This window comes from Accipiter gentilis, chromosome 22 (assembly GCF_929443795.1).
Source record: "Accipiter gentilis chromosome 22, bAccGen1.1, whole genome shotgun sequence".
Lineage (NCBI taxonomy): Eukaryota > Metazoa > Chordata > Aves > Accipitriformes > Accipitridae > Astur > Astur gentilis.
In genome coordinates this window covers 3,054,020-3,068,737 of record NC_064901.1, presented here as the reverse complement: position 1 = coordinate 3,068,737, position 14,718 = coordinate 3,054,020, and the positions used below count along the sequence as shown (strand labels likewise).

The 14,718-nt window shown below is 43.0% G+C and overlaps 1 protein-coding gene across 4 annotated transcripts in view; it reads left to right on the top strand.

Annotated features, from left to right (window-relative positions):
• The first annotated feature begins 852 nt into the window (after positions 1 to 852).
• GPATCH2L (G-patch domain containing 2 like) overlaps positions 853 to 14,718 on the top strand; it is a 43,149-nt gene continuing 29,283 nt past the window's right edge. For 2 of the 4 annotated variants that reach the window (XM_049825135.1, XM_049825139.1), the window contains exons 1-7: positions 853 to 924; positions 1,408 to 1,488; positions 1,587 to 1,728; positions 1,841 to 2,508; positions 8,692 to 8,756; positions 12,167 to 12,343; positions 12,715 to 12,794. In XM_049825135.1, the coding sequence (XP_049681092.1) occupies positions 1,850 to 2,508; positions 8,692 to 8,756; positions 12,167 to 12,343; positions 12,715 to 12,794 (981 nt within the window). In that variant the 5' untranslated portion in view covers positions 853 to 924; positions 1,408 to 1,488; positions 1,587 to 1,728; positions 1,841 to 1,849. The remainder of the gene's footprint in view (positions 925 to 1,407; positions 1,489 to 1,586; positions 1,729 to 1,840; positions 2,509 to 8,691; positions 8,757 to 12,166; positions 12,344 to 12,714; positions 12,795 to 14,718) is intronic. The other 2 variants (XM_049825136.1, XM_049825137.1) reach the window with 2 other exon arrangements.

Sequence of the window (14,718 nt, the reverse complement as noted above, 5' to 3'; positions counted from 1 at the left end):
CTGTTCCTGGTGACATGATGGAATAAATGGAGGTGGAAAAAAATGTAAAAATACAAAGGATAAGAGATCTATGACCAATAAGCAGCAGCATAGATTTATAGAGAACAAACCATGTCAGACAAACCTGATTACTTTCTCTGACTGAATTTACAAAATTAGTGAAGAGAATGCCACGAATGTAATATATCTGGACTTCTGCAAAGCCTTTGATATGCTGCCTTGTTAAGTGTTACTTGAAAAATGAACCAGTATGGGCTTGAATATGAATGCAGCCACCTGGGTTAAAAAAAAAAACAAACCACAAACAAAAATCAACACGAAAGATGAGAAATAAAAGGGAGTGCTAAGCAAAACTGGACGGTGGCAGGGTCACACCTGGCTTTCCTCTGACGGCTGCTGGTTATGTGTAAAATGGGAGGGATGACAGGAAAAGAGGTGCAAGGCTTAAGGAGAGGGGAGTAACACTGTGAGGTTTAATTTAGGAGATAACTAATTTCCATCCTGATATACACAATTAGTGTGCCAGCAGCAGAAATGGAGAAGCTTGGATACCGAGTTTATTGGTTGCCCATTAAAAAAACATATATAATAACGAAGCAGCTAATGGGTAAGCATACAGGAAGGGCTGCCTCGTTAGCAAGTTCAACGATCCGCAATGGCTCCAACAGCGGCACCAACCATAGCGTAGGTTGACGGAGAAGCGACCGAGACCCTCGCAGACCCGTAGCCCGGCCTGAGGGGCGGGTCTGGCGGCGGCGGCGGCGGCGGCGGGTAGCGGGTGGCCCGGCCACCCCCCCCCTCCGCCGCCGCCGCCGCCGCCGCCGCCGCCAGACCCGCCCCTCAGGCGGGGCGGGCGGGGAGGAAGTGGCCCGGGGAGGCCGGAAGCGCCGTTGACGAGGGGCTGGCGGAGCGGGGCGCTGGTCGGTGAGTGGGGTCGGGGTGAGGCCCGACGGAGGGTGGCGGGTCCGTGACGGGGGAGGGTGGTGGGGTGGAGGGCTTCCCGGTGGGGCCGGCAGAAGAACCGGGCTTCTCTTTAGAGGAGGGAGATGGTGTGGCCGAGTCCCTGAGGGCGCTCGGACTAAGGGCGGGCGGCCTGCGGCTGTAGGTTATTCAGCGGGATGGGGGCGCGGGTGTTGCTGAGCCCGGTAGGAGGTGGGGAGAGAAATCCCACGTCTGCAAGGCGCGGGCGGGGAGAGGGAGGTTGCGAGGTGAGGGATTTGGCCGGGACTTTGGGATTGGCACACTGGCAGCTGTGAGGTGGAAGGGGTGGGATTTTTTGGCAGTAGGAGCTTGGGCTAGGTCTCATACACCCCGTTGTAAGGGGCACAGGGTCTCGCGAGCCTTGTTTTGCTGTTGAAGTGATGCTGGCTTGCAAACTACCTGTTTTACTGTCTGTTTTACTCTCAGCTTTGTTGTTTGTCTACTTTTTGGAAGACTCGATCTGTTTGCCGAGCAGGCTAACCCCTCTCTGTGGCTTACTGACACCAGGTAGCGAACTAGTTGCAGGCTGTCATACTCTTAAGATGTGTAATAGAGCATGTTGCTTCAGTGCAAAACATGCAACCTTAAGGCCTTTTCACACACAGAGCACTTGACCCAACTGCTGCAGTAGCGAGATCTCTGCTACCATGGCTAGAAGAGGGGCTTAACCCTTGCAAAAGGAAGGAGTGAGCGTTAGCCCACGAAGCAGCAGTTGTCCTGCATTGGGTTCTCCCAGGCATCTCCAAAGTAAGTGTGTAACTTGATTAATGTTACAAAGGCTATAGCGTACTGTAGTCTAGTGATGTGTTGGTAGCGGCATTTATGTCTGATGCTAATTGTTTATTGTCATTTTTTGTAGGCATTGCCAATGGATGAACTGGTACATGACTTGGCCTCAGCCTTAGAGCAGACTTCAGAACAAAACAAGCTGGATGAGCTATGGGAAGAGATGGCCCTAAGCCCACGGCAGCAGCGGCGTCAGCTTCGCAAGAGACGGGGTCGTAAACGACGTTCAGACTTCACGCATCAGGCAGAGCATGCCTGCTGCTACAGTGAGGCCTCAGAGTCAAGCTTGGACGAAGCTGTCAAGGATTGCCGCGAGGTGCTGACAGCCAATTTCAGTGACTCTGATGACATGGCAGTGGTCAAACGACACCCAGCTCTCAGTGCCACCCTAAGGAGCAAGCAACACTCGTGGCATGAGTCAGACTCCTTTACAGAGAATGCACCCTGTCGACCTCTCAGGCGCCGACGGAAAGTCAAACGTGTGACATCAGAGGTGGCTGCCAGTCTCCAGCAAAAGCTCAGGGTCTCAGAGTGGAACTATGAGAGGGGCTGCAGGTTCAAGTCAGCCAAGAAACAGCGTCTTTCACGCTGGAAAGAAAATGCCCCTTGGACATCATCCAGTCATGGCCTTCGTGAGTCAGGAGAGAACAGGCCCTTCCTCAGCAAAGGGGGAAGGAAGGAGCGGATGGAGTGTGAAGCTGATGAACAGAAACAGGGCTCAGATGAAAACATGTCAGAATGGTGAGAGCTCAGTTTCTTCCCTGTGCTAGTCAGATGGCCACCTTTCTTGCAGCTGCTTGTAAATCCTGTGTCTTGCTTTTAGAAGTTCTTATCAAAGTTATTCAGTGCTGTTCTCTTTTTGAAGAGGAGAAATATTTCAGCTACTTCTAAACTGTAGATTTTTTTTCCAAGTCTTTCCTGTCAACGCTGTACTGATGACCCAAAACGCCTCCTTGAAAAGTTGTCAAGCTGATATGTTTCTGGCTTCTGTTGCACAAGGAGCCCTCTGAAATATCTGTGGCCCTGCAGCTACAAAGTGGCATGCTTGTGGCCTGAGTTTTAGAGAGTAAATCCACCATTGGCACTTGTGTTGCGTGATTGATACGAACTGATCTCTTGTTCTCAGAATTTATCATAAGTAGTAACAGGGAACAGATCAGGTCTCCCATCATGACCACTAGCCCTCTGTGCAGGTACTATGTGAACCTCAGTCAAAACGTATTGTTTGCAGTTCTGCATCTCTGCTCTGGATCTGGAATAAGGTACTGAAAGGCTGGCTATGGGGAAAATGTAGAGAGATGATAAAGAAGTTGGTGGGAACTTGTATTACTTGCAGGATAAGCCTGTACAAACAGTGGAGTCTGGCATGTCTTCATCTACAATTTTGGAGAACTTTCATGAATTTGTGGCACAATCTCATACAAGAGATGAAAATGAGAAGTGTAAATGTCATGGTCTGAATTTGTGTGTCACTCTTGGGAAGTTTTCCCCTTGCATATGACTTTTATTCTCTCCATAGAAGGTTTGGGGTTATAAAACTGCTTCTGTATGAAGAGATTTTTCAGGCTAGAAAAGAAACAACTGCTGAGAATCAGGTGGAGATTTCAGAAAGTGAATAGGGTTTTTTATTTGCTGATAATCATTGTGTAAGGAGCAGGAGACATTGAGGAAACATTTTAAAAAAAAGTATTCTTTTTCATGAAACACGAGCTTTGGAACTCTACTGTGGGACATTTTGGAGGTAAAAAATTTAAATGTGTCCAAAACAGGGATGTGGAGCATAGATTTATCAGGGGCTGTTAAGCATTACAGCCCAGATGGAAGATCTGGATCAGGAAGTCCTTAAACTGCTGACCACTGGAAGAATATACAGAAGAAACAGTTGGTCTGTATTTGTCATGTTCTCATATTCTTTCCTCAAGCATCCACTGTAATAGGCACTATCAGACAGAGGACAGTGGATTTGGAAGGTATAGTTGTTTGACCCAGTATAATTGTTCGTATGTTAAGGTTCATTTAAGTGTTCTGGCTGTCTAGCTCCTGCAGTTTGTCAGAGTGGACAGATGGCACTTGGTTATTGAGGGCTTTGTGGGTAATAGCTGGAGTGCAACCTTCTCAATGCTCTTTTCTTTGAAGAGCATAGTTTGTAATATGTCCTCACGGTCCTGATCCAGGGGACCACTATTGCATTTTTACTAAATAAGTGTGGTTTGTTTGTAACCTTTACAGGGTGGAAGTAGCAAAAAAAGGTCCTTTTTTTCCTTAAAAAGTGGCTATTATTTGCTTAAAAAATAGGTGCAAAGTGGGCCTTTTCAAGAGGCTAGTGGATGCCTTTTTGCTAACTAGTTGTTAAAAGCACTTTTATCTTTGGAGAGCTATTTGCTGGTAGTCCAGGAAAGGGAATGGGCTGAGTAGCCCCTGAATGTTGCATGGCAGTAGCGATGGACTGAGAGATACCCTTACTTGATGGGGCAGTGATGGACAGTGTTCCTTGAGGGCTTTTCTTTCCACCAGTCAGAGTCTGTTCCATCATGTCACCTGCTGAACTTAAACCAGCAGGCTTTTATCTGGCCTTTATTTGTGCCAGCATTTGAAAGAGTAAATAAACAGCTTTTTCTGGACTGTTACTTGAGGACCATGCTGGGAGATCACTTTGTTCTGTCTCAGTTGTTCCTTGCTCTCAAACTAATTATTGTGCAAGTGTCTGCATCACATGACATTTACCATCTGCTGCCAAATCCTTGGGATTCTCTTTGGAAAGCCAGGGGTTGGAATATTTGACCTCTCCAACACCACATGTGTGATCTGTGCTATATGACTCACTAGAGAGGGTCAAAGTTGGAGAGAGAAATACATGCAACCCTCTTCACTGCAGAGTATCCCTCACAGCAGTGAAGGATCATGCTTTGGTCTCTGCTGCTCTAAATATAGCACTTTGCTGCTAGCAGCAGAGTGAAGCTGGCTGTGCTTACCTCACTCTCACTGTGCTCTAGCTGTTTTTTTCTGGTACTGTAAGAGAAGTACTTTGCACAGATGTGTAACAAGGGCATATCCTGAGGAAGGGAGAAGAAAACTGAATGCCTAGGAGAGCGAATGGTGTGGTTGTCATCACAAGCTGATGGGAGGGAGAGTGTCTGACATGGCTTGTGGGACTTGGAAGCAGTCTGTGGCGATCTGGTGATTTACAAAACACTTTGATACTGAATTGGTTCCACTACTGTTCACTTCTCTAGCAGTGGGGAATGTCACAAAACTAATGTGTTTTTAGGCAAACGTAAGTTGTATATTCAGAGTTGAATTTTTTTTTACCTTCTTTTTCCTCCCCTCCACTGACACTTGTTTCTCTTCGTTATGTGGGAATGAATCTCTGTAAATGCTATAATATCTAGCATTTTGTCTGCTTTCTAGAAGGCTCCTTATCCTAAGGCGGATCAAAACACTACTGTATTCAGTAGATAAACTCCCATTCACTGAGAAAGCTTTGGATATGGATCCTTAATGAGGAGGTAGTTTTTATAGTTTGCTTGTGGGACTGCACCTAGTCTTTTCCTGGAGGAAGATGTGCTGCAGTATTGTGATTCAAAGTGTGCATGAAATGAAATCTTTGAAATTGTTTGCCAAACCTGGCAAGAGATGAACACAAACTGAGAGAAGGAAGGATATGCAGGAACATAATGAGGGAATGATGATGGTTCTAAATTGGGTAATGACTTGACTCAAACCCTGATCTATAAATGATTGTGGAAACAACAGAGGAGGCAAGTGGTCTTAGTTTAAGTAGCCATTTGTATATTTGTAGTAAGGTGACAATTAACTGCTAAGACTGTCCCTTAATGCTTTGAGGTTCCCTGCAGCCATAATAAAGTAAAGGCAATTTATATATTGAGTGCTGAAGTTCTTTCTCTTGTTGGTCTGAGTACTCCCAGAGTGGTCTGGGTTTGGCTTGAGGGCAGAACAAACCATAGTACAAGAGCTGTCTGAAAAATCACTCTGAGTGATGTGCTTACTAGTGAGAGGTGGGCAGTTAGTCTAATCTAATCTCAAGTGCCATAACTCTTAACAGGATTTTTTCAAACTGGGGATTATACTGACCCACCAGTGCCGTGTGACTTCACTGGCTTGATGCTGATATATTTGTTGAGCTCCACACAGCTGCCCACTCACTCCCCTGCAGTGGGATGGGGGAGAGAATTGGAAGAGTAAGCGAGAAACATAAAGTTGGTATAATAGGTAAAGCAAAAGCTATGCATACAAGCAAACCAAAATAAGGAATTAATTCACTACTTCCCATTGGCAGGCAGATGTTTAGCCATTTCCAGGAAAGCAGGGCTCCATCGTGTAACAATTGCTTGGGAAGACAAATGCTGTAATCCCAAATGTCCCCCCCTCCTTCCTCCTTTCTCCCAGCTTTTATTGCTGAGCATGATGTCATATGGTGTGGGATATCCCTCTGGTCAGTTAGGGTCAGCTGTCCAGGCTGTGTCCCCTCCCAGCTTCTTGTACATCCCCAGCCTATTTGCTGGCAGGGCAGTGTGAGAAACAGAGATGGCCTTGGCACTGTTTAAGCACTGTTCAGTAATAACTAAAACATCAGTGTGTTATCAATGCTGTTTTGGTCACAGATCCAAAACATAGACCCATAGAGCTACTATGAGGAAAATTTAACTCTATCCCAGCAAAAAACAGTACAGTATTCTGGCCTGGGAGTGTTAACCAGTGCTCATCCTGACTGTGCAGTACAGTTGCTTTACGCTTTTGATGACAGCCTGCAGTGGCAGTCAAGAGCCTGGCTAAGCTAATGAATTGGAGGCCAGTCTCTCCGTAAAGAAAAAATTCCTCTCTTGGCAAGTGACAAAGACAGAGTGTTCAGCTTCCCCTCCTTCTCCAGCCCAGCCTGACCTTCTGCAGCCCCTCGGTGCCTCTTGTTTTCTTATTTTTATAGAAAATCAATATCCCTCCTGACACAAACAATAGCTCAGGCAAAAGAATAAATGGGGGAAACCTGAGATCTCTGTCCATCACCTCTCACTTTAACTCCCCCAAACTATTTAATTATAAGCATGCTTTGCTCCAGGTGTTTGCGACAGTGAAATTGCTAAATGAGGACCATTTTAACCAAAGATTGGGTGATCAATAACACTCTATACCAGTAGCTTGTCGGATCAATAGCATTCATTATTTCATGGTTAAGGTAAGTAGCCTCCTTTGCAAGTGGAGGTCATTAATCAGTGCTTACTGGACCTGCAGAAAGGCTTGTGTAGGAGTCTAGTTTGTGTTCAGCCCTGAAGTGTAAAAGGGGTGGTGAAGAGGGTGAGATCTGTGAAAGTTTGGTCCAGTAAAGCTCTGGCAGTAATGTGTATCTATAAGGAACCAAAGACCTCTCCGTACAACAGGATGCTTAAAGTACTGTTAATATGATCTGGAATCTTGACAATGCTTTTTCCTTTCTCAGGCACCTTTCCTCTGAGGATGCTAAAACCCTTATGAAGCAGTCACTCAATCCTCGCATCTGCTGCTTGTGAGGACTTTTAATCCAGGCTTTCAAAAGGGAAAGCAGACACGCTAAGAGATTTGCCCAGGGTCATACAGTGAGTTGGTAGGAGAGCTAGGAGTGAAATGAATGACTCGTGGTTCTCAGTCTTTGGCCTTAATTGCTATGGTGTATAATGTGGGAGGGTGAATGGATGGCAAAACTTTGTAATGGATTGATTTGGAATTTGATATTAACTTACATGCTGAGATGTGGGAATGATGTACAGACTATTCATCCTTTAAGTTTAAATGGCCTTTATACAATGATGAAGATGCAGAGTTTGTAGATATCCAGCATGATTTGGCTACACTTTAGAGTGCATTTTCTAAGAGCAATAATATGCTCACAAAATGGGGTTTTATTATGTGCTTGTAATTCTTTGGGGTGACACTTCTTGTGGTCCCTCATTATTCAGCCTTTTGAATCAAGGGGTCTCCAGCTGATACTGGTGTCTAGTATGATCCAATTTCCCTGGAAAAGAGGGATCCAGAGATGCTTTCTAACAGCATGCCCTGATTGGAGATTGATTATAGTGCCGACTTATACCCAACGTTCGCATCTAAGGCCTTAGTGCTAAGGGGTGGGCAGTAAGTAGGTTCTGCTTGTTCTGATATCTCTCAGCTAAATCAGAGGAAGTACTGCCCAAAGTGTCTGAGGATTGGTTTAATATCAGCATTAAAGCCATCAGATGCTTGGGACTGACCTCAACATGTACTTCTGCTACAAATATTCATCCAGCTTTACAGTCAATTAACGTCTTTCTACACAACAACTTCTAGTTTAACTCTTTGGTTCAAGAATTAAATCTCCTGTAACTGCTTCAGCAAATGCAAAGTGTGCTGTAACAGCAGCAGCAAGTCATGCTGTGCTAAGGTATTCAGCTGAAGAGTTGTGAATGTACCAGCTGCTCTTCCCTCCAAATAAAATAAAAGTTGCCGTAGACTGAAGTGCAGGGTTATGTACCTGTATAACATTTTTGAGAAAAAGGAATTTGAAGTAGAAAACTTCAGAGGGTTTTCAGTAGCTGTTAAGTGACCTAAGGACAGAGTTTTTAACTGCACTTGATTTCCTAGTGAGTATTCCAGACAATGTCATAGTTAGGTTATTAACTCTAGTACCCGAGGCAAATGCCATTGTATTAATTACTTTTTGATAACTTAGAACTAGACTAGATACAGGATTTTACTCTTTTTCAAGTGATGCAGCATTGCTAGGTTTTAACATAAAGCAATTATGTCCCGTGAGAGCCAGCCATGTATCTGAAATGCGATTTTTGTGAGATACGTAAAGCATTTTGGGCTTAGAAAAGCTAGTAAAACGTAATAAAGTGGGTTTTGTTTTGTATCTGCTGCAATTGTAAAAATGGGATTTTTTGTTTGTTTTTGTTCCAGTGAAACCAGCAGTGTATGCAGCAGCAGTGATACTGGCCTGTTTACCAATGATGAGGGCCGCCAAGGTAACAACTGTCCTGTGATTTTCCTCATGTGTTGCTGGGGAATTTCTCTTAACTTTTTTTACAGATACAAAGAAAGATCTATGTTTGAAGAGGCATAGAGAGGGAATTACGGGAGAGAGGCCAGTGGCTGGGAGGGACTAGAAGTTGAGAAATGAGCCGAGGGCTACAAAGGTGTAATTTTGGTAAGAGTACTCTCTTCCTGCTGAAATAATTTGTAAATCAGATCCATAGTATTTGGAATATAAGAAGCTATTATTACGGAAAGGCACAGAAATGCAAGAGCAGTTTTAGAGTTCTCCATAATAAAGGAACAGAGCTTATGGTTTGTTTCTATAGGTGTTTTAATTGTTGTCTACATACCATTAGTGCCTGAATCTGTTAGTTGTTTTCTCTATGGGCAGGAAGAGACGATGTGGAAAAAAATCAGTACTGACAAGTCACCTAACAAACTGTGCTAAGATGACAACAATAATATGTGGTAGATTTTCTTTCTTTAAATACGTGTTCCTCCCTTGCTCTTGTGTGCATTAGTAGAGCCTAGTTTTTTCAATGTCTGTTGCAGAAATGGTTTTTTAGAAGGTTTGAGTGTGGAGTGTAATCTGGTTCTATTTATCAGTGACAACACAGTGTTCAGTTAATGGGAGATATGGCAGAAGTAAGTGTGAAAGGAGTTGTAGCAGGCACATAGGCACTCAGGACTATTATATTTGGAGCAGGTGGAATGTGACCCTAGAGACCTGTAATTCCACGCAGCTTCTGCTGGTGTGCACTCTGCTTCTGTCACATTTCACAAGCTAAGATTTGGATGAGATCTCTTCTGGGAATGTATGAGTGCTAAAGGAAGTAGTATCAGTAACTCAGTAGGAAATGCTGCTTTCACTAGCTTGTTATTGACCCAGGTATCTGTGTGTGAGGCAATACAATGATAGCGAATATGCTTACATGTTTTCTGATGATATGTTAGGCTGTAAGGCTGATCTGTTGTGATCTTAGGTGGCTATAATATTTTCCCTAAGAGTAGGGATTACAAACATCAGCTTTGACCTTTGCTAAAAAATAACTGTTTCCAGCTTCCCATCCTTCAAAAGCAACAGAAAGTCAAATCTTTTGTCCTTTCTTTTTACTGATGACTGTTCTGGGGGAGCTGAAATTAGTGAGCACTTGCATATCAGATGACGAAGCAGGGTGGTGACTGAAGTGTTGAATTTTTATTTCATCACCCAATGCAAGATTGATATAGACTGAATAGTGTATATATACTTGTCTATATGCTTGCCCTATATACTTGCCCTGGTTTTATACCCTGTTTTAGACATTAATGTTCAGCTGCTACTAGAAGTAGAATACCCAATACATAAGAGCATGTAGAATATACTATTTAAATAAATTAATAAAATCCAATTACAGCCTTCCCTGTCTGGGTACTAGAAGAGATTTGACATCCTAGTCACTAGGCCTCTGTCTGTTCAAACAGTTTATATTATAATAGCTTTCTGGCCAAGATGTTTTAACTTACAGTTACGTTAAAAAGGGTTAAAAAATGTTGTTGCACTTTCAGATTAAATAAGAAACAACTCTCTTTCCTTTTTTTAGACAATTTCTAGTCATGAAATAACTAATAAACAACAGCTCTCCAGTCAGATGGAGAGACCGTGAAACTTTTTTTTTTTTTTTGGTCACAGATCATCATCTTAGAAATAGTTTTCTAGTACAATTCCAAACTCAATAATGGGAAATTATAGCGGTATACTTAAATTGAATGTAGGTTTTTTCCCTCTTCTTTTGATATTACGTCATGTAATATTTGTGCCGTGGCTAATTAAATAGGTTGTCTTTGCAATTCCAGCTACAGTGCACTTCTGTGAGCAGAGAATGGTCCTAGTGCTAGTTTATAATTTGATTGTAAGTCGTTAGTGGTGGGGTTTTTTGGGGGTATTTTTTTGTTGTTGTTAAATGCATTGGGATCTCTCACAGTGAAAGTTACTGTGGTATTAGCATATGAACTTGATTGTTGAAGTTTGTCTTGTGAAAGTAGTGATTTGAGTTATGACAGTGCACTATGCTTATAGATCCCAACCTGCAGGGATATTTTTGCACAAATTATGATCACTTAGAAGAACAATCCAACATTACTTAGTTTTATTGTAATATAAGGTGGGTAGGGATATTTATATTATTTTAAAATATATTTGTCACAAGCATGCTAGGTTACTGACATATCAGAAATAAAAAGCAATATCAGAGCTTTGGGATGAAGAGTTCTGGCTGTCCTACTTGTTGCTAATTGGAGTTGGTTTTGGGTGTTGCTCCTGTTATGTGCTAGAGTGCAGCATTTTTACTAGGGTGACTTTTTTTTTCTTGGATTCTTTTTTTTTTTTTTTTTGTCTGGCAAGATGTGTGGGTAGGCATAATAGACTTCAGTCAGGAATAATGTAACTTGATGAGGAAAGGAGAGTAAGTCGCGATGCTTGAGTTGAGACTTAATGGTAGGCAAACAAGAGTTCTCCCTAAGTCAGATGTGTTACTTTTTACGGCAAGGTGAAGTACCTTGCAATTACATGGGACTGTCTGTTAGTTGGGCTACTGAAAAACTAAGTATGTGAGGTTCTTTGCCCTCTTCCTGCTTTTTTCTTACGCTGCTTATGGGCTACTGCTCTCAGGGGATTTCTGGCCAGGCAGATTTACCATGAATGGTGTCTGATGCAGTTCAGTTTTAGACTGCAACTGCATTAATTGCAGTGACCCTGCTTTATGGAGACTTTGATCATGACTTCTGTTGCTGCTGCTGTAGCTTTGCAGAGAGTCTGTAGTTCTGTCAGAGTCTAAGGAATTTTGATTGAGAAAGACTCACAGCAAGATTAGTAATTATACTCAAGAGTGACCATTTCTAATAGCTGTGTGTTTTCCTCTTAGCTGCTGTCTTAGGAGACTAGGGATCTTTCTCGTCAGTGTGTATGCTCCTTTTGCTTACTCTGTGAGCCTGGTCTTCTCCTGTTGTGAAGTCTCTCCTGTGACAGCCTATAATGTGTGCCAAATGATTGGCCTCTACCTCTGTCAGTAATTACTTAAGAGAAAGAGTTCTGCATAAGACATCACACAACATTGAACTAAGGTTGATGAGATGCAGTTGCAACGGAGTGCTAAAGCTGCCCTAGGCAGGTCTATAAAGAGGGCTTTGTTCTATAGGGAAATTCTGTAGACTGATGAGTTGGATAGTTTAAAGCATTTAGTGAGGCCCCATAGTTACTGCAGATCATTGGAACAGAATACAAATATAAGGCTCTTCAGGAAGGAATTCCTAATGAGACTTCAGCTGTTTCACATCCAGAAATGCCTACCTGTAGTATTTTGTAGGACTGTCACAGGGCACATTGATGTTACTTGTGGCTAATTCCATCCTATTTCTTTAGGAGATGATGAGCAAAGTGATTGGTTTTATGAAGGAGAATGTGTTCCAGGATTCACTGTCCCCAACCTTCTTCCCAAATGGGGAGCTGACCACCGATCTGAAGTGGAGCGGATTGACTCAGGCCTGGATAAGCTCTCAGATTCCACGTTCCTTTTGCCCTCACGGCCAGCTCAGAGAGGTGAGGTCCATAAGGAATGCCATGTGTTTGAGAACTTTTGATGTGATAGCAAGAGTAGATTCTGTTCATAGGTGCTGCAATTTAAACTGATATTAGTGATCTGGGGTTTTTTGCCATCCAATTAAAAATAGCTGCACTACTGGGGAGGACACTAAAATACTCATACCAGCTGCCCACATTCTTGAGTCTTCTTTTTTTTCAATAGGGACTTTATTTGATTTGTCAATAAATTGGCACGTCTACCTCTTGCAGATTGAGAAACAAGAGACAGAGGATCTGATTTGACCACTGAACTAACTGTTTTTCCTGGTGGTTTTGTCAGGAATAATCTTCTGTATTCATTGCTCAGTTTTTCTGGGTTTGGTTTTCAGGATTTCATGCTCGCCTGAATCGTCTTCCAGGAGCTGCTGCCCGTTGTCTCCGAAAAGGTCGGAGGAGGCTTGTTGGCAAGGTATTCCCTTTTGCAAGATAATAATTTTGTATTTCCAGTGCTGATCAGTCCTGAAGTACTATTGTAAGATACCACGTGAATTGTTTTCTGCAGAAAGGGACCCTGTACGTTTTTTGTTTCATGTATTGTTTGATTTAACTGCTTTGACTGTCAGAAGTTGATGGAGTGACTAAGTGGATTTTAAGGCAGGTTTGGATTGGCCAAGACAGTTGATCAGTGCTAAAAGCAGTACGAAAGGAGGTCTGAAGATGAATGACAGGGAGCATAAATATCAAGAAGATTTAGACAGAATGTTGGGGGAAATGATGATGGCATGAGACTTGTCCATGCTCATAATCTGAGACTACAAGGTCAGAGAGGTGACTCAAAGGTGAAGGAAGGCCAAATTTTAGATAGGGAAGCAGACTGACATGAATGCCAGCAAAGGAAGGTTGTTTTAGTAGTTGCATTTTTAGTGGGGAGAAAGAAGAATAAAAGGGTATATGCAATAATGTAGACAAAATTACCCAAATCCATTGACTAGGTTTATTATATGTAGGGCAAACAAAATATTAGTCCTGTTTCTAAAGGAATAAGCAGTACTTTGCAGATGCTAATCTAAAAGAGGGAGGGATACACTTGGTTGGATCTGGATCTTGGAGTGTTGAGTGCTGCTGTCTGTCATAAGAGATGTTTCTGAGAAGGAAGGTGTTGGCTGTGTTTGGCTCTTATTGGAATGTGCTCTGTGCTTTTGAAAATACTGCCATATGTTCTGAGCTGGCTGGCTTTAGAGTCTGTTAGCAAGATGTTTTAGAGGGGTCTGGAGTCTGGATGAATGCGACTTCTTCCTTCTGTCAGTCACACTTCAAAAATCCTTGTTTGCCCCTTCTTTCTTGCACTCACCTTGCTTAGTTGTAACCAGCATTTAAAATATGAATTCTCAGTTGGCAAGAGACTGGCTTTGGGTAGGGTTCCTCAGGCCACCTTCAAGTGGCTGGGCCTGTCGGCAGTACCTCTAATGATCCAAATGAGAAGGATAATATTTACTTGTTTAATTCATCTTCATCACCTTAAAGGGATCTTTGTCATTTGCAGCGGAGGTCACTGCTCCCCCTTCACCATCTCTCTCTAAATTGTAATCATAAATAATGAGTTTCATTCAGAGCTCCCCGCCAGCGAGCTGCTAATTACCAAAAGTACGGCTTGTAATTTACACAGTAATAAACCGTAAATTTAAACATTACAGCACTTTAAGTTAATAATTTTCCTGCTGTAACAAATAGCCCATCTTTCACCCTTGCTGCTACAACTTCCCCCAAACTTTGAGTGCATTTTGCCTATGTACCTGGCACGAACAAATCTTACCTGTGAAAGCCTTTTACCTCATCTTCAGAACCTTACTGCAAAGTATTATTTCTTTCTTGGAGGTAGTTGCTATGCAGATATGAACAGCTGGTGCTTCAGGCTGTGTGTATACATGTATGTCAGCATCAAGCATGTATACAGGGCAGTGTCTTGCAGGGAGAAATGTGCTCCCAGAGCAGGTCCTTTCTCCTAGGTTCTACCTTTTCTTTAGCTGCCAGAGGTCCTGCTGCTGGATTGTTGCTTTCAGAAAAGGCAAAAGCTTCATGCGTACTCCTTGTTCCATTCACCTGTGCTTCATGAATCCCCATTGTTAGTGGGACAACATGATGTCCTGTCTCTCGGCCTGTGTCCGGCCCAGCTGAACCCAGCAACCTGGAAATAAGCACTTCTCAGCCATTTCCCCTGTTCTTAACTGCACCCTTGTGCTGCGTATTTTGTACTGGTCCACTCCTTGGTGTGCCCCTGTGCAAGCAAATATCACTAAAATAATAAAAACCAAGCCCCGCAAATAAAACTGGATGATTTTCTGCCATTCTAATTAGTTAAATCAGGTCAGGTGAGGTTCTAAAAGGAGAGGGTG